Consider the following 22,252-nt stretch of genomic DNA (forward strand, 5'->3'; position numbering starts at 1 on the left):
GGGACTAAACACTTCATCTGTCCTCTGGCCTACATCTCCATAGGTTAAACCCTGTCTGGCACACATCAGAACAAGGTACTAATGTGTCCCATATGGAAACTGCAAGTGCAAACGTCTCTTGTCACCTACTGTAGTTAATGTGGTTGTTTCGTGTTAAGTTACTTATGTTTGGCTCTCTTTGAAAGGTAAATGCAATTTGTAATAGCTTGTTAGTTTAACAGGCCCCTCGGGGGCTCATATAGGCAGCAATCACAAAAGAGTATGGAAAAAATGCCATACTTTTATGAGCTTATATGGTGAAAAACAATAGCTAAAGTAGAATAATATGAAAATAACTCAGCCTCTGCACTGGATGGAAATATCTTTATTACAGTTTTTATTTATATTACACGTCTGGCTCAGTGCTTCCTTGCCTGGATGAAATAAATGTCAAATGATATTGTTTCCTCAGGCTGTATATTGGTTATTAGTGCCAGCATGTAGGATGTATGTGACTTTTTTTAAGGTTTGAAAAGTCATATTTTATTTTTAGCTCTTTTCGTCGGGCGTAGCTGCCAATGAATAAGCTATGTCTAGTATCACAGTGTTCCCTGTATGGCAGTAAATGTTTGGTGATGTTAGTAAGTAAACACTGTTAATGGTTATCATTATTAGTCCAACAGGCCCTCCGCTTCTGCCAGCTCCTCTAGGTGATAATTACCCCATAAAAACAAATATTTTCCTAAAGCAATCGCCAGAGCAGATTTTTCTACAGTATCCTTTGTAAGTGTTAAGTGATATATTTTAATCACATTCTGCTTGGAGTTGTATGGGTGTGTTACCATCATAAAATCAGCCAGGGGAAACTGTTCATTTGTATGCTAGAAATAAGATAATTAGAGTGATGCAATGCCACGTGTGTGATACAAGGCAGAGCCGTTGTGATGGTTTATTTTTGTTTCCAGGGGAAATTGGCTGGGTTTCAGTCGATACACTGTATGGCTTTTTATATTTGGCACCAGTGTGCTCCCCGCACCTCCACAGTTATGCTTGCATGGTTATCCTCTGAGCAGATCTCTATGATTTAGATGATTTGGTAGCTCTGCTGTAGTTTTACTTCTGCAAAGGTTTGTTTAGGATTTCCAGATTTCCTTATTTGTGGTTTTGCTTGATTTGTCTGTGTTTTCCCCTCATTTATTGTTAATTTACCAACCCCATGAGCAGAGAATCATACGTACAGATTTGTTTTACATTTACTAAATAAACTTTTATGTTGTAACGCACTTATTTGTGCTCTCGTTTAAATATGTAAACTAGTTAGAGAAAAATGCTGTTGATTGACAATAGATTGTTTGTATATGTGATGCTGATGCAGATTCTTTGAACTATTCCGTTTACATAGTTTCATCACTTCAATCACTTCACATAGTTTGCGATCCAACTGTACTGTAATCATATCCATGCACGTTTCTTGTCTGATATAAATATGCTTTGCCTTTTTGTTTTCTAACTGAAGGTTTTGATTCTCTGCAAATGTCCTTCTCATTGTCCTTTTACTGGATTTCAACCTTTAAACCCCTATTGACACGGCATATAACCTCGCCTATTTGTCGCCCTTCTCTAGGGGGTAGACAGTACGTAATAGAACATGTCCTTGTAGTTCTAAAACCAAAGTTTCATTGTGCTTTTGACTGTATCCTGTCTTTGGCTGTGTAATGACTCACTGCGGGCTGATGAGCCTGTAAGCTCTGTGTTCTAACGTACATTAGGTCTATTAGATGAAATGGCTGCAGGCAAAAACAACAGGAACTAATTAAGTACAGTGTAACCCTTCATGTGGTTCCATTACCTACACAGGGCTACAACAGTGGCTCATGTCATTTGAAGATTGTTTGAGCTTGTGTCAACCAGTTTTCATGATTACACAAATGTGTTATTATTAGAGTGTATGAGCTGTATGTGCATCATGTAACTTGGAGATGTTTAAACAATAAGTTAACACCAGTCATATTAGATCAGGTTCACTGAAAACTCAAGCCTGACGGAATAACAATGTACATTTCTTTTTTTAGACATTAAATATTTCATTGTTGTTTATCTTAAAGGTCTGAGATCAAATCACTTAAAGCTGAACTAGGATATTTTCTGATCACTTTTTTTTCTTCTTTTATCTACAGCACCACCTACTGTGTTTTTTTATGCTGGCTCTAATTTCACATTTTGGATGTTTTAAATGGGTCATATTTTGCTAAATCCACTTTTATTAGTCTTTGGTACATTTATTTGTATATTTGGACCCTAATAGTTCCAAAAGTTTGAATTTGAACCCTCCAGGTGCTGCAAAGTTATCTTTATATTTATTTTGGCAAAAATCGAATGGATTTCTACAACCTGTTTTAATTCCTTCTTAATTTCTTACGTTTATAACTAGTTACATCATGACATTTACACATATGAGGTCAAGACTTCTGACAAACATTTCTCTGAGTACAACATAATTGTTTGTCAGCAGCAGCGGTTGTAGTCCATACTGAAAATATGTCCAGACTTCAAGCCGATTACCTAAAACATTCAATTGTTGGTTGTATTAACAAACACAAGTATCTGAATGGGACAGAGCAGCACAGTCAACAACCTGGAGGGGGTGGGGGTGTTAAGTGGCTCATTTGTATTTAAAGGGCCAGCGCTCAAAACAAGCTTTCTGGTGTCATTACTCAGAAATAGTGTTGAAGATGGACCTGTGGAGTTGAATTAATGAAGAATTCAGACCCAAGCATAGCATTTAGAGTGTATGTAGACCACAGGGAAATGTTTTAAAATGCATAATTCCACTCTAAAAGGCAAAATATCACTCCTTTAAGCCTTAAATCAATGAAAGTGTTGGAATGTAAATTGAGCTGATGAGGTATATTCTAGAGGCAGTCCTCCAGACATCCTAAAAGTCTCCTTTTGTTAAAAACATATTCAGTGCTGGAGGAAGAGCTTTAGCATCAGAGGAGCTGCCATTCTGCTACAAAGGAACCCCCCTTTAAGAGACATAAGCTCTATAGCCACATACTGTAGGAGCGACACAACTGAAACCAGTGGTGGAGGCAGAGAAAGGTGTATGGTGGCACAGTATGCGTTTCATCCCTAATGCAGTCCAGGATGTAAAAATACTCCCAATAGAAAAGCACTTAGTGCATCAATTGTGATGTTTAGAGCAAACAGCAGGCTTAAACCTCCAACCCAGCCCATCCGTGTTTGAGGTCTGTGACTACATGCACACAGCCCGAACAGTGGTTGTTGTGTGGAGGGCAATGTTGGACTAAACCCCAGATTGTGGTGATTATTACTTCTGACCACACACGTATAGCTGCACACATGCAGACTATAAAATATTTAACTCTAGACCTCCATCCTCTCTTTCTGTCTTGTTTGCTCTCAATATGGAATCAATTTCGTAAGAAACGAGATCCATGTTTGTTAGTTGGGCAGAAGCATCACCAGAGGGTTTTTCCCCTTCTCTCTTTTAGGCCTTTTAGTTTTGTCATATTGGGAGGGAGGTTATACATGTGGGGTTTTGCATTGCTGACATTGATATACTCTTAATAAATCTTTTGAAATTCATAGCGAGCAACTCCCTATTCTATAGATGAAAAGACATTTCCTCTCATCTTTTTGCCTGTGGAGATTAAAGCATCAAATCTAGCATCCACACATGGAGAGAGGATTAAAAAAAGTGATACAGAGTTTGATAGGGACAGTCTATAGCTGCTTCTTTAACCTATAAAGACCCAAACCTTCTCCAGCAACCAAAAGCATCTACTGATCTAAAATATTTAATACCTGTTGATTCTCTTATCCTACCAATACATGTAAGTAATTGGTGTAAAATCATCTTTCCATGGTCATCAGATATGACCCATTTGGACGTTCAGAGGCTCCGTAGTGAACGTGGAATCACCATCATCTTCTACAATATTGATTCACCAGTAAAACCTATGGAGTTGGATCAATGACAGTGGATGGAGACACGTTTTATGTTCAGTTAATGATATATTTGACTGAAAAACTCACTTTTTTCCCCCACTTTTCTCTGTTTTGATATAATAACCTTTGAATTAACTGTGAGTTGTCAAGAACACCTAAACTGAATATAGGAAATTGAATATAGAAAAAAAAATACATAATTTGCAGTGAAAAATGCAAAATATAGAGGACAATATTATAATAAATGGTGATAAATTACTTAAGAAAGGTTGAGTAGAGAGAAAAATTAATTTGGGAACTGACACAAACGTAGCACTGGGTCTTTATGGATTAATCAGTTAATGATGTCTGTATAGAGTATAGCAAGTCAAATATATTTTTCTTTCCAGTTATGTCACATGCAAAGCAAATATTGATTGTATTTTGATTGTAACGTCTTTTTCTTCTCAGATGTTGTCTTGAGTGAATAGTTCCAGATTCAGAATTCAGTTTTTTTGTCTTGTCATATATTACTTTATAGGCTACCCATAGTGGAAAAAGGAGCTTGAGCATTGAAATGATGCACATTTGATACTGTATGAATGTTCCTGATGAGATTAATGCTAAATGTACTGTCTGACTTCTTCAAAGAAAAGCTTATTAGTTTCTTGCTGAGATTTAGATGAAAACAATATTAAGTGTGTTTCATATAAAACTAGAGCCAGACAACATAAGGCGGAAAGTCTGGCTTTTGCTAAAAGTAACAGACACCATGTAACACCACCTTTAAACTCACAACGTGTCACATGTTATATGTCTTCTTGAACTGACAATATGCAGTTTCATCGTCAGCTATGTGTTATGTGTTTGTTCTAATGTGGTGACTTTAGTTTTTGACAGAGTCACTGCTACTTGCAAAGAAAAATGTCCAGCATCCAGGTTTATTTGAAGCAATTTAATCCTATCATCAAACAATATGTTGAAAAAATTGTGATTAGCCCATAAAGACCCAGTGTGACTTTTGTGGTAGATCCCAAATGAATTTTTCTCTCTATTTAACCTTTCTTAAGTGATTTATCACCATTTACTCTAATTTACTGATCATGTACAGTTGTGAAAAAAATTAATCGACCATCAAAAGTCATCAAAATCAATGGTTATGCTGTCAAGAACTAACTCCTGTGTGTATCATATGACTAAAACAGACAGAAAAGAAAACATGGAATGCCTAAAAGCACTGTTTTTGGCAGTACAATGCCATAGATATTGATGTAAGAACTTAAGTGATTTGGGTTATTATCAAGAAAACCATGGAAAACGGCTAGATATCAGCTCTGAAATGAAACTCTTATGAGCTATTTTTGTTGTTATCATTATATTTAGTTGTACCAGGCATTAAAATGAACAAGAACCTGAAGAAAACAAGGGTGCTCTAATAATTTCTTCTGCAACTGTAGATGTTCATAAAAGCTCAGATTAAATTTGAGAGTTATTAAGAAACACTGACTTTTTCAGCAAAGATATCAATAACTGAACATAAACCAAGTGTCTCCATCTACTGTCATTGATCCAACTCCGCGGGTTTTACTGGTGAATCAATGTTTAGAAGATGACTGTGTTTCCATGTTCACTACGGAGCCTCTGAACGTCCAAATGGGTCATATCTGATGACCATGAAAAGATGACAAATTGTATTTTAAACCAATTATTTACACGTATCGATAGGATTAGTGGATCTACAGGTATTAAACAGTTTAGATCAGGTGATGGTTTTGGTCGATAGTGGATGTTTGGGTCTTTTATGGGTTAAACTGGGTTGAAACCTGGACTGAAATTTCCTCAAACTAGCAAAAGTGCACGCAAGGTAATGACTTAGATTATAATAAGGATTAATAAAAAGGAGAATCTGTTGGTGGCCTTGTTTGCTAGAGCTGAGAAGACCCAGAGACAGACGAGTACCAGATGATGTCATGTCTTGGATAGGGGGGATACTACCAAAGAGAGAAAAAAATCGGGGAGGGGTTCAGTTGTAATATTCAACTCGCCTTGCTTCTTTATGAGGGCTGCAATTAAAGAGTGGCTTGTGGTGTTGTGGCTCCGATGCCACAGAATGCCTCATGTACTGCATCTGACAGACACAAAGATCAATGCCATAAACCCTGGGAATCATGTTCTGTCATTTATCAGTATATGGCATCTCCATTTGTTTTTTTTATCTGTGCCTTCTCTTTGGAAACAGACTCTAAATCCTGTAAATCTTCAAACGTGTAGCTTGTTATCCCCGGTTTGCCTTTAAATGCTGTTGGAACAATGCACTGCATGTATATCACCAGGTCTCCCTGAGCATTAAAACGTCTTAAGTCTTTGTCAGCACTTTGTCAAGTCAACTCTGTCTCTCATTAAGCGCTTAGGACACCAAATGATGTAACCGCTGGCAGTAGAGGTATCATAACTTATGTAGCGTAAACCAAACTTGCAGAAGGTGGAATTATAGCTGACAGGTTTTATTTCTCACCTGTGCTTGAATCTCATCTGCTCTCAGCCTGCTGGCTTTACAGATCATCTGGCCACTTGTGTCCCATCAGAGGAATAAAAGGGGGGATTAGGCACACTGCCATTACAGGACTTGGCAACCCCCCCTTCCCTCATCTGCCTAACAGGTTCCTTTCCAAATCATACAGTAGGCAATAAGGAGGTAAAAGCAACTGAAAAAGATCCAGTCTGGCTTTTTCGAATTCCTTTTCTTTCATACTCTTTGGAATACGATCATCTTTATTTTTGTGCGGTACCAATGAAATGTGAGCCATCCAAAATAGCTGATTTATTGTTTAACTGCTGATGTGCACGATTTGCTGCTGTCAGGCTCTCTGCCAGCAGACGAGTGTGTGTACAGAGCCCCTATATATTTACTGATAGTTATACAAAAATGTTCTGAACCACTACTGACAGTCTACGGTCCTGTATTCACTAAACAGAGAGTGCTGCGTGCTGTATGCTTTCATCTACACTTGCTGTGGTTTCTTGTGTTTTTCTAAAGCTCATAAAATAATAATTGCCTCTTTTTTTCCAGCAGATATGGCTCAGATATTTTCAGCAATTTCCAAAAATTATATAAAGAGTTAATTGAAGGGTCTTTCCTCTAATGTGACTCTTTTCTCTTTTCTGTTCTCCTCGCTAACTAGCGTCAGGCTGTCTGGGAGGCTGATCTGAAGGCTGTGAGAGGTGGGAGTTCTGTGGGGCAGACGGGCCTGCTACTGGGCGACTCCCTCTTTTCTAAAGAGCTGGAGAACATGGGCAAACAGCTCGCTGGTAGGCAGACCCATGTGTATGTGTGTGTCTTTTCATGTATGTTTTTGTGTGACCGTGTGCCATGAATTTATGTGTCATGTGCTTTTGTGCATATGAGTGTATTTGTATTGGTGACTTTAATGATGAATAGCATGAATAACTCAGATCAAATACATGGTTTGGAACACAAAACCGTCTACACTACACACACAAACACACACACACAAGACTACAAAGACTTATGAAATAGAAAGAAAGACTTATGAGTAGTGGGAGGGGCAAGGTCCAGCCCAAGAATGTACTGCCTTTGGATGAAAGATTTGCCTGTTTAATTAAAAACTGATCTTCAGCTTTAATTAGGTTTCTTTTAGGATTACATAAAAGACTAATCACATTTTCACGTACCAGGAGTTCATCTTCGACAGATTTAATCAATAATTGGGGAATGATCGAAGCTTAACTGTGCTGGAAACTTCCAACTTAGAAATCATTATTTTTACTGTATTTCCAAGCCCAATCTTTGATATGTTTGACGTCAGTGAGACTCATAGACTGCGTTTGTTGTCATCGTGATCAAGTGCAATCAGATGAAAGCCCTGGGTGGAATCCAGAAGGAATGTCGCCATTTACCATCATATGTCACCCACTTGTTTGTCTACACATGTCCTCTCATTCTTTTAGACAACATCACTGTGTGTAGAGACCTCATGCACGCCTTCTCATACCAGACTTATTTGAAGCATATTGGTCCCACTTAGTAAACGGATTGCTGTCATCCAACAGTGGTCTCAGCTGCTGTATTCCTTTCAGCTCATATGCGCTTTGGCACTCAATACTCTGGTTACTTCAGGGCCTGCAGAACAGCATGCTGGTGTTTAGAAGGCACCAAATGGAGAGTATGTGTGTTAACGGCCTACTAATGTTTACCCCAGAGGTTCTCAGGTGGCATTGATTTTTAGTTACTGAGTTACACAAGTTACTGAATATTCAGATAGAGGCCTCCCTCCAGGAGGTTCACTTAACATTGTTCAACAAGGTAATTTAACTCTTTCAAGTCTTTATTACCTGCTAATACTTCCCATATTTGGAGGAAGAACTCCACTTTTCATCTTATATTGTTGCCCCAGGAATGCATTTGTGAAAATGTGCATATGGCCTACACAATGTTATGAAATAATCTTTATTTTATCTAGTTTGTTAATATTAAATATACACACCTTAAGTTTTACAGTGTGCAGAACATGTTTGCAGTGATATGATAGTACTGTTTCTTTTTTACTTTTCAGTTACTTCTTAACCCATAAAGACCCAGTGCTACTTTTGTGGTAGTTCCTAAATCAAATGTTCTCTCTATTTAATCTTTCTAAAGTGATTTATCACCATTTATTGTAATCTTATCTTCTGTATTTTGCACTCAGGTATTTTCCTACATTTAATTCACTGATCATGTAGATGCTCATAAACGCTCAGATTAAGGTTGAGGGTTATTATATCAGAAATGGAGAAAACTGAAGAAAAAGTGACTTTTTCAACTAAATATATCATTAAATGAACATGAAAACAAGAGTCTCCATCCGCTGTTATTGATCACACTCCTTAGGTTTTACTGGTGAATAGATGTTTTAGAAGATGACAATGTTTCCACATTCACTACGGAGCCTTTGAACATCCCAATGGGTCATATCTGATGACCATGAAAAGATGACAAACTACCTTCTTCACCAAATATTTACATGTATTGAAAGGATTAATGGATCAATAGTTATTAAATAATTTAGATCAGTGGATGATTGTGGTTGACAGTGGGTGTTTGGGTCTTTATGGGTTAGCTTAGAACAGTTTATAGACTGAAATAGATTTAGAAAAAGATCCCTCCACAGAAGCAAAGGTATGACTAAGTCCTCAATATAAACTTTAAATACTTTGCACTGTGTCATACTTGATGCGAGAGAAATTGCTGTGAACTTGTTTGCTATGCCGCCATTTTTAAGTAAACTATTCTTGCACGATTTATCTTGGCAGGCAGGATTATATTATTTTAGGGCTGCACATGTTATTGAGACAAGAGATACCGTATGTTGTTAGCAGTTTTATTTGATATCAGAGGAGAGACCTAATAAAGCTTGCATGACTTCTAAATGGTTGTATTGCATGCCATGGCCCAGTACTCTTTCACCACGTGCAACTGCTGCATGATCAAAGACTGTAATAAATTAGATCTGTTTCTATTTCTTGTTGTCCCCCTTCCTCTGACTTTTTCCATCTCATTTTCTCCCTGATTCCCCTTTTTTTTCCTGTTCTTATTGCAAAAAGATTGGATAAAAACATATCAAAGGGTTTATACCATATGGATTTTGATGCCACCTCTTTGTTCTTTAAGCACTGTCATCTTATATCAGTGTCTGCAGGACAGCTTCTAGTACTTTAGTGAAACTCAGTCAACAGCACAGGATTTCACAATAAAGCTGCTTTTGATAGGTGTCTCATTAATGCCAGGAAGTTAGGGGAAGCAATTGGTTTACAATAAAATCATGGGTGAAGCAACCATTTACGGAAGGGAGAAAGATTTTCACAACAACATGTGTTGTTTATCATTATACTAGTAAATAACTTGGGATGAAAATATCAACATATCCTGTTTACATTAGAATAAAAACACCAGTCAGAATGGAGACAGCGTGGGTGGTTAAGGACTTTAACAACTCATTTATATATTAAATTTCAGTTTACATAAGTTTTCGTGTGTGGGTAGTATAACTTGTACTAGTATCCAGATGTTCGTACCCCTCCACAGCGGTAAGAGCAGGGGGGCTTTTGTATTAGGCTTCTGTATACTTTTTAACATTACATTCTGCAGTGTCACTGCCACAGGCTGATGTCATGATACTGGATGTCCTGAACACCCTACACAGTTAATTACTCTCAGACTCAGGCCGGTAAAGACCAAACCCCATCTATACTTTCAATTTCCCCTCTTATTTAGGGATGTAACATCTGCACTGTGTGTTTTTTAGCACACAGGCAAGGAATTAGGCAGTATGTGTGCTCTGCTGTAAATCTTCGCCTACCTATAGTCACAGTCTGGGCTGATTTAGCACAGAGCCAGAAAAGTTAGCATGCATGTCAGACCCCTAAAGGAAGCTAAACAAAACAAAAGTAGTATTCCGAAGTATTACAGTAGATTTATAGATGTTTTAAGTTTTGAATTAATGGATGAAGAGCATGTGTTTCATATTCGTACATGGAAAAATGCTGTTTGTATAGTAGAAAGTGCCATTTGCTCCAAAACAAGGAAGTCAAGGTTTGTGAAATACTTGTCATGCTTCCTTTTGTTATTTATTTAACGTCACACGTATACAGTTTTCCAGAAATACTCCCCTCTGAGTCATTCCTCAAATTATCCCTCTCAAATGATAACTCCCAGAGTGGTTTGTTGAATTCCAGCTGCCAAGTTCTTGAACAAAAGCATAAAACACGGAAAAAATGACCCAGATGTTGATCACAGAAGTTGGCACCGTCACATCTTTCACAAACAGAAATGTTTTTGAGACTACCAGTGAGGCAAACAAATGTGTTTTTGTCAGGCACAGGGAAAAAAAATGACTAGGCTGTGCTTACTGTATATCAACTTGGAACCTTTTCTGACAGAGGAAACAGGATTCACCACAATTTACAGGGTCTATAAATATTGTCATCATTGCCCCGAAGAGGGATTAAACGAAGCAGTCTCGCCCACTTTACTGCTCAGTAAAGTTTGTGAATCATCAGTCTTATAAGACGTACACTAGCTTTATTTCACAATTTGTCTGCCCCTTGGTTCCACAGTAAGTTTTTGTGTGAATTATTTATCGTTTTGACATTGGTATTGCCTTATGTAGCAATTACAGCACATTTCTTCTCTAAATGTGTTGCAAATTAAACTAAATTCCTACCTCAGATATGTACTCCTAGACATAAAATGACTTCTAAATTTGAGTTATATCCAATTTTTGTCTTTCAGAGGTTGAGAAGGACCTGGCGAAGTTGGCAGAAGTAGGAAAAATGACCACCCGGAGCTCCAATAATCCACACAGTAGCTTGTTCAACACCCCCCTGCGCCACCGAACCCTTCCTGACACACTTCCTCTCCCCAGCCTGATTTCTAGACCCCAGTCTCCAGCTGGAAGCCTCTCATCCAAACCCTGTGGCGTGGGCCTCCCTTTGCTAAGCCCCAAGCCCACCTCCCTGGTAATGGGTCGGACTCAGTCTCCCAGTAACCCTGGGAGCAGGACTCAAACCCCCAGAACACCCAGCAGGCCCCTTACCCCTAATAGTTTACTGACACGCTCCACCTTTAACACTGGGTCTCATAAAGAGGTGACTTTCAGGAGATCACGGAGCCGCCCTGTGACACCCACCCACAGTCAGCCCACACACCCACGGCCGCTGCTCACCCCTCCTGGACTAAGCACTACAGACAGCCTCGGTGCCAGCCTACGGGCTTATCTGTCTGAGGTAAGACAGCGAAAGTAAAGTCTAACCTCACTCCTACTCTGGGTGAAGTTACATTCCAACTTTGCATGAAGTCAAAAAAGTGGCAAGCAGCTGACAGGGGTGGGAATGTGTGAGACACTGACATCTCCACAGAAAAACACAGTCATACAAAATTACAAACTACCTATGAGGGTGTGAAAAGGTTAATCTGGGCTGTCACACTGCTGTCACATGTAAAAAGAGAAGCCAAATCCCTCGTCTTCCGGTTTGTGCCCCATGAGACCTTATTTCTGGAAAAAATATTATGTATTACAGTCAATGGTGAGAGACAAGTCCAGAACGCTGCAGTAATAGAAAGTCTACAGAGGTGACATCATTGTAATTGTCTCTCTCAACAGTCTTGTTCCAGAAGTCAACCTTCAACCTGATCAGACTTTAGTGATCTTCAAGTCTTTTAATACTTTTTAATGTTGCTCTTGAAGAACGAGATGAAAAATGTCAACGTACTGGCTGTTTTGGCGTTGACAGAAGAGGCGGGACTTTGAGTCTCTATAAAGGCTCACCTAAAAAAAATCAACATCATTTTAAATATATTGTGAATATTTGCATTATTTTAACTTCATGTCTGAGGGGGAATTAAAGTGTTAAGAGCTATTCAAAACTACCAGATTGCTCAGACAAAAACTAAACTTTTACCTTGCACAGTCAGTCAGTTTCCTTGTACTGCTGTGTGACTAACAAACTAACAAACTTGATTTTTTTCATTCACTTCTAATGATCCCATACACTTAATACTATCAGCATCAGCTTTGCAAGGTTCACAATATTTTAAGGCAGTAGGTGGCTCACTGAATCATCTCAACTTATTAAGCACTGTTTATATTAATAAAAATAGTATTACTGATACCTTTTCACCACATTAGAGTCATTTACAGTACTGTGCAAAAATATTTTCCACCTTTAGCTTTGTTGTTTGTGCTGACTTGAAATGAGCACACATTTATTTTTCATTGTCTTTACTTCACATGCAAGAAAATACATGTGCACAGCCTTAAAGGGGTCATATTTTGCTAAACCCACTTTTATTAGTCTTTGGTACATTTACTTATGTATTTGGACTCTAACAATTCAAAAAAGTTTGAATTTGAACCCTCCAGGGGCTGCAAAGCTATCTTTATTTTCATTTTGGCAAAAATCAAGTGGATTTCTACAACCCATTTTTAATTCCTTCTTAATTGGTTACGTCTATAATTAGTCATGTCACATTTGCACATATAAGGTCAAAACTTCCGACAAACATTTCTCCGAGTACAACATAATTGTTTGTCAGCAGCAGCAGTTGTAGTCCTTACTGAAAATATGTCTAAACTTCGAGCCAGTTACCTATAATGTTCAGTTGTTGGTTGTGTTAACGAACACAAGAGGCTGAAGGGGACAGAGCAGCACGGTCAACATCCTGGAGGGGGTGGGGGTGTGAAGTGGCTCATTTGCATTTAAAGGGCCAGCGCTCAAAACGACCTTTCTGGTGTCATTACTCAGAAATAGGGTTGAAGATAGACCTGTGGAGTTGAATTAATGAAGAATTCAGACCCAAGCATAGCATTTACAGTTTATGTAGACCACAGGGAAATGTCTTCAAATGCCTAATTCCATTTAAAAAAGCAAAATACCATTCCTTTAAAAGACACACAAAAAACAGATCAAAGTGAGTTCTAAAGGGTGAAGTGACTATTTAGTGTGAAAAAGCAGCACAAACACGTCATAACTTTAATTCGATAAATCTCACATTGTCTGAACAAAAGGGTTAAAGACACATTTAGTGCAAAGGAAGGTCACACTAAATACAACCACTTTAGTTTGTCGATGCTGTTTTTTCCCTGAAACCTTTTTAATGCTGCACATACTCCCCATATATTCATATACAGATACTAAGAAATGTATATGTGTGGTCATAACTTTACAACAAACCAACCTAATATTGGCTAGGACTTTTGCACAGTACTGTAGCTTAGTTTACAGCTCAAAAAAACGTATTTTCATTTATTTTACAATACCTTTTAAAGACACCTTTATGCTCAACTGCTTTTATATTTACTTGTCACTGCATTAGGTTTGACATGGTAGCTTTCATACTGCAACTTCATATTGTCCATGTTATATGTAAGCAGGTCATCTAGCAATAAAACAGATCAAGTTCACTGCCAGTGTGTAAAACATAAAGTAAAATTGTCATAAATTTTGGATCATGGGCTCGAAACGTACATGTACTTTATTGCGGTGCTTTAGTATAGAGGAATGTGTGTGTGTTGAGTGTCAAACAGGCTTAGAGCCCAAGTAAAGCTGGCTGTGGAACATGAGAGCGTTTACACAGAAGGATTATGAGGGAGAGCACCAATATCACACATGTGCATATATATACCCTGACAAATGCACACACACACATGCGTCGTGTGGGGTTTAGTGGCGAGTCACGGAGGTCCGTACAGTAGGATGTCATTTCATTGTGGAAAAATGAGTCTGGCATAAAAGGAAAACTTTCAATGGGATTTCTTTCTTATATTCCTTTCATGATCTACTTAACAGGAGCGCTGTTAAATACGAGACCTTTTTGAAGGTTTTATTAATGGCGGGCAGGAATTTGAAGTCCCTGTATATGCTCATTTGACAGTTACACCAGTTGACACCTCATGAGATTATCCACAACACCAGTGCAACCAGTCGGCTTTTATAGAGGCCACCTGGTAAAGAATGGCATGACCAGAGACTGAAGCAACAACTTAAAACCAAAAAATTAAAGCATATAAAGGTTGTTTTTTTTGTCTTCTTTTACTGGTGTAGTCATCTGAAGAAAGAGCTCCAAAAATTTAGCACTTAAAATAGTCTTTTATAGGGAGCACGGGACAGTTTTATTAAAGGTTGGCCCTGAAGACATTCAGAGGTGCACAGAATATGAAGTAATAAAAACAGACTTAGTACCATTATGTATGATGTGTGTGAGCTAATCAAGGTGTTTTTTGCAGTTCCACTTTTTCCATGTGTTGCCCTTTTGACAGGGTCACTGGAACTTTTCCATTTAATAACATCAGAGCCTTAAAAAGGACAGAGAGAATATCTGATTCATTTATTTACATGCTTCTATTTCAATCCCTTTAAGGCCTTGAATAAGAAAATGTACATGTAGAAGAATCTGAAAAGATATACTCTGTGATTTACACAATATTTTTCATTGTTGCTGTTTTGTTATGCTGTTTTCTCCATTTCAGGATGAGTTTTACCAGCAGTTGCAGGCTATTAGACAGCCTTGGCATATTCCCAGTGACACAGACAGTGACATCCTGGAGCCTCCAGAACAGGACAAAAGTAAGTGATCTATCCATCTATTCCTTATTTCTGATTTTCATTTATTTATTTTTCAGTTTTTATCAAAGCCTGAAAAGTGCCACATTAATATTTTTACCTCCTCACAACTTCTTTTAACCCATAAAGACCCAAACATCCACCGGCGACCAAAATCATCTACTGCTATAAAATGTTTAATATCTGCTGATCCAATAATCCTATCAATACATGTAAATAATTGGCGTAAAATGCAGTTTGTCATCTTTTCACGGTCATCAGATATGACCCATTTGGACATTCACAGGCTCCGTAGTGAACATGGAAACACCATCATCTTCTACAACATTGATTCACCAGTAAAACCAAAGAAGTTTGATTAATGACAGTGGATGGACACACTTGGCTTATGTTCAGTTAAAGGTAGGGTAGGAGATTTTTTCCTGGAGCATTTCTTACTATATTCCTTAAAATCCCCTTTACACCCCGATTGCAACCAATTAATTAAATGCTCTAACACAAAAATTAAAAAAAATGTAGTCATCTGTGGAATGGACAGGACTGAAAATACACCATCCAATCATTTTAACCAGCCCATCGAAATGATTGAATGGTGATATGTCTGTCAAACTCACCTGCCATTTGTCCCTCCCCCTCCCCCCTCTGCAAGTACGATCTGGTACTCAGGAGGCGTGGCCTTCAGGGAGAAGTCTGAAGAAAGGGGTTTGGACTTTTTAATTGTGTATTTTCAAAATGTAGCTTGCTTGAACCGTTTTTCCAGGATCTCCTACCCTACCTTTAATGATATATTTGCTGAGAAAATCACTTTTTCTTCAGTTTTATCTGTTTCTGATATAATAACTCGCAACTTTAATCAGAACTTTTATGAATATCTACATGATCAGTCAATTAAATATAGGAAAATACATGATTTTCACTGAAAAAGCGTAAAATACAGAGGATAATATTATACTAAATGGTGATAAATCACTTTAGAAAGGTTCAGTGGAGAGAACATTTGATTTGGGAACTACCACAAAAGTAGTGTTGGGTCTTTATGGGTTAAGAAGTAACTGAAAAGTAAAAAAGCAACAGTACTATTATATCACTGCAAACATGTTCTGCACAGTGTAAAACTTAAGGTGTGTAAATTTAATATTAACAAACTAGATAAAATGAAGATTATTTAATAACTTTGTGTAGGCAATGTGCACATTTTCACAAATGCATTACTACATTACAATGGCAGTGGATGGAGACACTTGTTTTATGTTCAGGTAATGATATATTTGCTGAGAAAATCTCTTTTTCTTCAGTTTTCTCTATTTCTGATATAGTAACCCTCAACTTTAATCTGAGCATTTATGAACATCTACATGATCAGTGAATTAAATGTAGGAAAATACATGATTTTCATTGAAAAAATGCAAAATACAGAGGATAATATTATAATAAATGGTGATAAATCACTTTAAAAAAGGTTAAATCTAGAGAGAATTTTTTTGGGAACTACCACAAAAGTAATACTGGGTCTTTATGGGTTAAAAAATGTCACTTTACAACAGTGTGTAACTAAGGAAATAAATATATCTGTATAAAATGATGATTACTGCATGTGTATTTCTTGTAAAATGCAAAACTGGACATTGAGGACATTTCTGTATTCTTCACAAGAATGATATTTTTTGGATATGGGGGGATGTTATCATATAAAATATTCTTTTCTGGCATCGTAGCATCATGCAAGCAATATATCTCTATCAAGATCCACTCGATTGACATGAACGGTCATTTCTTAAAAGTCGTAAATCCAGTCGTAGTAGTGGTCTGGCTGGGATTCACTATAGTACATTACTCTTTCGCTCTTTCTTTGAACATGACAGAATTAGATCAGACCTCCTTGAATGTTCTGCTTCATAAATCACACAAATGCGCATGGCAGTAGAGTCTGAAAGTCAAGGTCATTCCAGAATAAAACTAAGCAGTTCTCAATTCACTGAGGTCCGCAAAGAAACAAACTGTCATATTTACGCTCTCTTAACATTAGTTAGCACGTCTGGTGGAACCTCTGTGATCCTTTGAGATGGTTAGGATTTATACTGACACTGAATGAAAATTAGATACCCCAAAAAAAATTACAATCGGACTTTCCGCATTGATAACTTTAATCATAATTAAACAATCTAAATGCTATTTCAGGGTATGAAACTATAACTTATTACCTATATCTTGCAGAAAACCCCATTCGATTTGCTTCAGCGGTCACAGAGAAATGGGGATCTTTGTAAAGCATGTCAGAAGTCCCTTCCCTCCAAGTTTTGTAAGAAGACACGTTGTCCATTGTGTTCACTCCTTACAAATATGAAGTTATTCATTGGGTTCTCACACAAAAATATCTCTTTTGAAGAAGTGACTGTTTGTTTCTTTTCATTTTCAACTAATGAAATGAATAATGAATTACATCAACAAGGAAGCAGATTTCTGAGTTTTGCAAATGTTGGTAAGGTGCAAAAATGACTGATTAAAGAAAAATATTAAATTATTAACTCATGGAAGACTGGATTAAGCTCTTCCTCCTTTTTGGCTTTCTGTTTTCTTTTTCCTTTTTACCTCCTTCAAGGAACGGCGGAAGTTATGTTTTCATCACGGTTTGTCTGTTTGTTCGTCTGTTTGTTTGTCTGTCTGTTAACAAGGTAACTCAAAAAGTTATGGATGGATTTGGATGAAATTTTCAGGAAATGTTGATACTGGCACAATGAACAAATGATAAAATTTTGGTGGTAGTTTCTCTCTTTTTTCATCAAGATGATCATAAACAATAATATTTACACTGAACTCTTCCCTTAAAAACTAAAAAAAATTTGGTTCTAGGTTGAAACAAAATAATGCTAGAAAAGACCTCCGCTAAGGCAGATCAGTCCCGTCCCCTGTCCCCTGTCCCCTGTCCCCTGTCCCCTGTCCCCCTCCCACAATCACCACCAAAATTTAATCATTTGGTCCTTGTGCCAGTATCAACATTTCTTGAAAGTTTCATCTGCCGTTTTACTAATAAATGCTCAACTTAGCACACTGAATGACAATGAACACAATGAATAACTTCATATTTGTGAGGCGTGAACACAATGGACAACACATCTTATAAAACTTGGAGGGAAGGGACTTCTGACATGCTTTACAAAGACTCCCATTTCTCCGTGACCGCTGAAGCCAATCGAATGCGGTTTTCTGCAAGATGTAGCTAATAAGTTATAGTTTCATACCCTGAAAAAGCATTTAGATTGTTTAATTATTTTGAAAGTTATCAATGCGGAAATCCGACATACAGTATACATATTTCTGTAGAATTGGTAATTTTAGGCCTACTGTGTGAATGGAGCCAGAGTAATAAAGTAAACCAGTCACTCAAATCTGGTTTTAATTGGACATGTAGTTGTCAAAATATTTAGCTTCGACAAACCTGTTGACAGACTAACTGCTAACCAAGACACATCCAGATTAAACTACTGTGTTACTAATGTTTAGGCTGTGTCAACACTGGAGAAAAATGCGAACATACAGTATGTGAGTAATTTATGTCATGAAGCCAAAGATGTGCTCAAATTAACAAAGCCCTGTGTCCTCAGTAAACATCAGCTACTAAAACTAAAAGTCAACTGCACACAGGAGATAAATAGACAGCTTTCTTTTTGACATTATGAAACATGAATTTTAGTTAAACAAAAGATCAAGCAGGCAAATGGTTGTCACATGGAAATACAGCCCGTCTTGAAAGGTTCCTCTGGAGGGAAGCTCTTTGCCAAATGTGTATCTTGCAAAATGAATGGATACATTTTCCTAATAGCCCCTGGGGGCCTGATCCAAGTCCTGGCAATTGTAATGGCGTGTTGAGAAAGGATATGAGGCACACAGTGAATTAGAGGTGGCTGAGACACAGGGAGAGCAAGAATGACAGAGAGAAAGAAACCCAACAGCCACAAGACGTGACAAAGCACTTTCTGGCGTGAGAGAGGGCCCACAGGACTGTTCACTGCAATCTGGTTTGTATGTCTTTGTGTGTGTGCGTGTATTAATCATGAGAGTGATTGTATTAGTCAGGATAAGACATTCAAATGGTTTTCTGTGTGCGTTTTTGCTGCCTTTATCAAAAAAGGTCTTTTCTGATTGTATAATGATATACTACAAACAGATGAAAAGTAACGTTTGTGGGTTTTATGATCGAAAACAGTCGGAAAAAGCTCTGGTAAAACTGCACATCCATTCTCTCCCACTTTTCACCTCATGGGTGATCACAGTGGCTCCCATTGGATTTGTGAACAAGAAGAATAACAAAAGGACTCCTATATGCTTTGTCATTATAATAACAATGATTTATTTCAAAGACATTTAATGCATTTCATGGGAGAACAGATGCAGTACATCATGTTTAACACAATACTGGCGTCTCTTTTGACCATTAATCTGCACATGTACCTGTATGTGCATAAATATGTGACTCCCTTCATTAGTCCTCTGACACCCGCTTCCCACTATCAGAGCAAACATGTCTGAGCTGGCGCCAAATGTGTGGTGACAGCTAAAAAATGGGGCGAAAAAAAAATCCAAAGCTATTTCCTGTTATTCTATAAACTTCCACAATGAGACAACCGCACATACCACAAAGGAGATGAAAGAAAACATGTCCAGTTTCTCACGTTTTTGTCATTTACAGCTTTGGGTGTTTCATTCAGAACACGAATGCCTTGAACAGCAGTGAAATATTAAGTGGAAATAAATGAATATACTACATCTTAGCTCTGACAGTTGGTTTATAGCAGTGTTTCCCAACCTTTTTTGGCTCGTGACCCCATTTTAACATCACAAATTTCTGGCGACTCCAGGCATTATAAACAGGGAGATTTTTTTGGCTAAAATTAATTTGATTTGCCATACTATATTGCAAATAAATGTTAATTTTAGATGACATTTAGTCTATATAATGTATATTATTATGGATGGAGGCAGAAAAGCCAGGTGTAGATTACTGCACAAAGTAAGAATTTTATTTTCCTTGGTCAGGATATGTACAGTCAGTCCAGCTTGGATTTACAAGGCTGACAATTAATACTGAACAAACAATAACTCAAACTATGAATTATGAAAGAGCTGCAGCATCTGAAACTGACCACAATGAACATTTGAAAGATAAACAGAACCACAGTGCTTCAGTTTCAGCCTCAGAGTTTGTCATGTCTTTTATGGATTGTGATTGTCTCTCTCAACTCACCTTATATTTTATAGTTTTTATTTTTATTTTCATCAGTTTCATCAATTACTAGAAATCCCAGGTGATCCCACGTGGGGTTGAAAAACACTGGTTTATAGGATGGGTTTCATGATGGGATTTTAACACAAGCTGCTCTCATGATTTGCAGAAAAACTGTGCGAAAATGGAACGTTTACTTGTCAAACTGATGTATGTTCTGTTTTTTCGCAGGTGGTGCACGAGATGCCAATAAGAGATCAGTGTTTTCAGGTGAGAGTCTGATCCAGAGAGACGGTCCGGGTCACATCATCTGGGTCTTGCTAGTAGTTCTGCTATTGTAAGCAAATGTGCTAAGTATAGAGAGCCTCAAAGTCTGTCAGTGACCTCATACGTAGAGAACACGTTACCCAAATAACTACCAGTAAGTGACTGACTGTAGAAGCCTCCACTTTCATTTATGGTCCATTCATTTACCCTCAAAGGCTAAATGGAGGGCACAGCAGCTCTGAGCTCTGATTGGCTGAGGCCATCCGTGTGTGGAGACAGTAACACTGTTGCCGTGTTCCATTAAGTCACTTGGTTTCTGAGTTTACATGCTGCAGACAGCGTCAACTCTCAGCGTCAACATTTGGGAGAAGGAGAAAGTCTGTCTGGTTTGAGGTTGTCTGCGGTTCTCCTTCTTGTGGCTCTGGAGGTGCCCACAGTTCCCAGTGTCAGTGTGCCAGTCTGGAGGGAGATCTGAGAACAGGCTGCTGCTGCTTGGCTATCAGCGAGGCCAGAGCATCACCACGGCAACCAAACCCAAAGCTTGCTGCTTTAGTCACTCCAATCACTGCTCCCCCAGAATTTATTGTAAAATATAGTCATTGGAACCTTTATTGGGCAGCACCAGGCCTCATTTTCCACCTCATGTTTGTCTATGACATGTTCAGATATTAAATGGCTGTTTCATAGTAATTGCCTCAGTTATTATTCTTATTAGCGGTTAAATGTGTCTGATTTTGGTTTCTAGGAGACTGATGTTTTTGTCTTTCATTTTTTACAGGATTATAGTGACGAAGACCAGAGACATAGATCCAATCAAACTATTATGCAAACCACTGGACATTTTGAATATATGTACAGAGACAATTATTTTTATAATTAATATGAATGAAAAAAAGATTGTATACTTTTTCACAGATATTTCATAGACATTATACTGTAACTGTATGATATAATGTGAAAATAGTATGGGATATAATATTTATTTTTGTTTGCTTTATAGCATGCTATTGAACTTCCATTTGGAGTCCAGAGACAGATGCATTTTGTTGTTGACAGACTCTTTTTCTAGGTCTAGTAAATAATTCCATTGTGAGGGCAGCACATCTACCATATGTTAAGAAGCAGTTTCTTGACTTGCACTGTTACAAGATGTAGTGTTTTGGAAATAAACAGCCTGTGGAGGGAAGACAGTGAATGCTGTTATATTAATAATTAAAATGATTTGGTGCAATGATTTGGTCTCCATTCTTTATCCAACACAGGACATGTTTAACGCTGGCTTTTCCAAGACGTGTGATCCATCTCGTTTTGTGTTTTACAGCCATAATGTGGCTAAAAGAGACGTAGAAATCTGTTCTGACCATGACTGCGTTGCTGCTGTGTGTTTGCCTGGGCACGTGTTGGTTAAACTGTGGTCGTCTGAGTGTTGCATAGGCGACGTCAGCTCCAGAGACACACACACACACCGTGGACGCACCCTCGAGCCTGACACACTCTGATCCATGTATTCAAAGCCTACTACTAAGTTTTGTGGTGTGGTGCACCCAGCCCTGCTAGCTTAAGTCTGTCTCTTTGGATGTGGTCAACAAACTACTCAGATCTCCAGCCTAATTTTACCGTGGGTGATTCCTGTAAATGGATGTGTGAGAAAGCACATGTAAAACCCCATCCTGTAAAACACCGTATGTGGATTAATGTCCTGTGTATTTCAGCACA

General features: G+C 38.0%; 1 protein-coding gene across 1 annotated transcript in view; it reads left to right on the forward strand.

Moving 5' to 3' along the window:
• c20h8orf34 (chromosome 20 C8orf34 homolog) overlaps window positions 1-21,753 on the forward strand; it is an 82,641-nt gene extending 60,888 nt beyond the window's left edge. The window contains exons 11-15 of the mRNA XM_030123561.1: window positions 7,113-7,239; window positions 11,219-11,712; window positions 14,955-15,051; window positions 20,501-20,539; window positions 21,315-21,753. Of these exons, the coding sequence (XP_029979421.1) occupies window positions 7,113-7,239; window positions 11,219-11,712; window positions 14,955-15,051; window positions 20,501-20,539; window positions 21,315-21,322 (765 nt within the window). The 3' untranslated portion in view covers window positions 21,323-21,753. The remainder of the gene's footprint in view (window positions 1-7,112; window positions 7,240-11,218; window positions 11,713-14,954; window positions 15,052-20,500; window positions 20,540-21,314) is intronic.
• Window positions 21,754-22,252: the final 499 nt, after the last annotated feature.

The sequence above is a fragment of the Sphaeramia orbicularis genome, chromosome 20, assembly GCF_902148855.1.
Source record: "Sphaeramia orbicularis chromosome 20, fSphaOr1.1, whole genome shotgun sequence".
NCBI lineage: Eukaryota > Metazoa > Chordata > Actinopteri > Kurtiformes > Apogonidae > Sphaeramia > Sphaeramia orbicularis.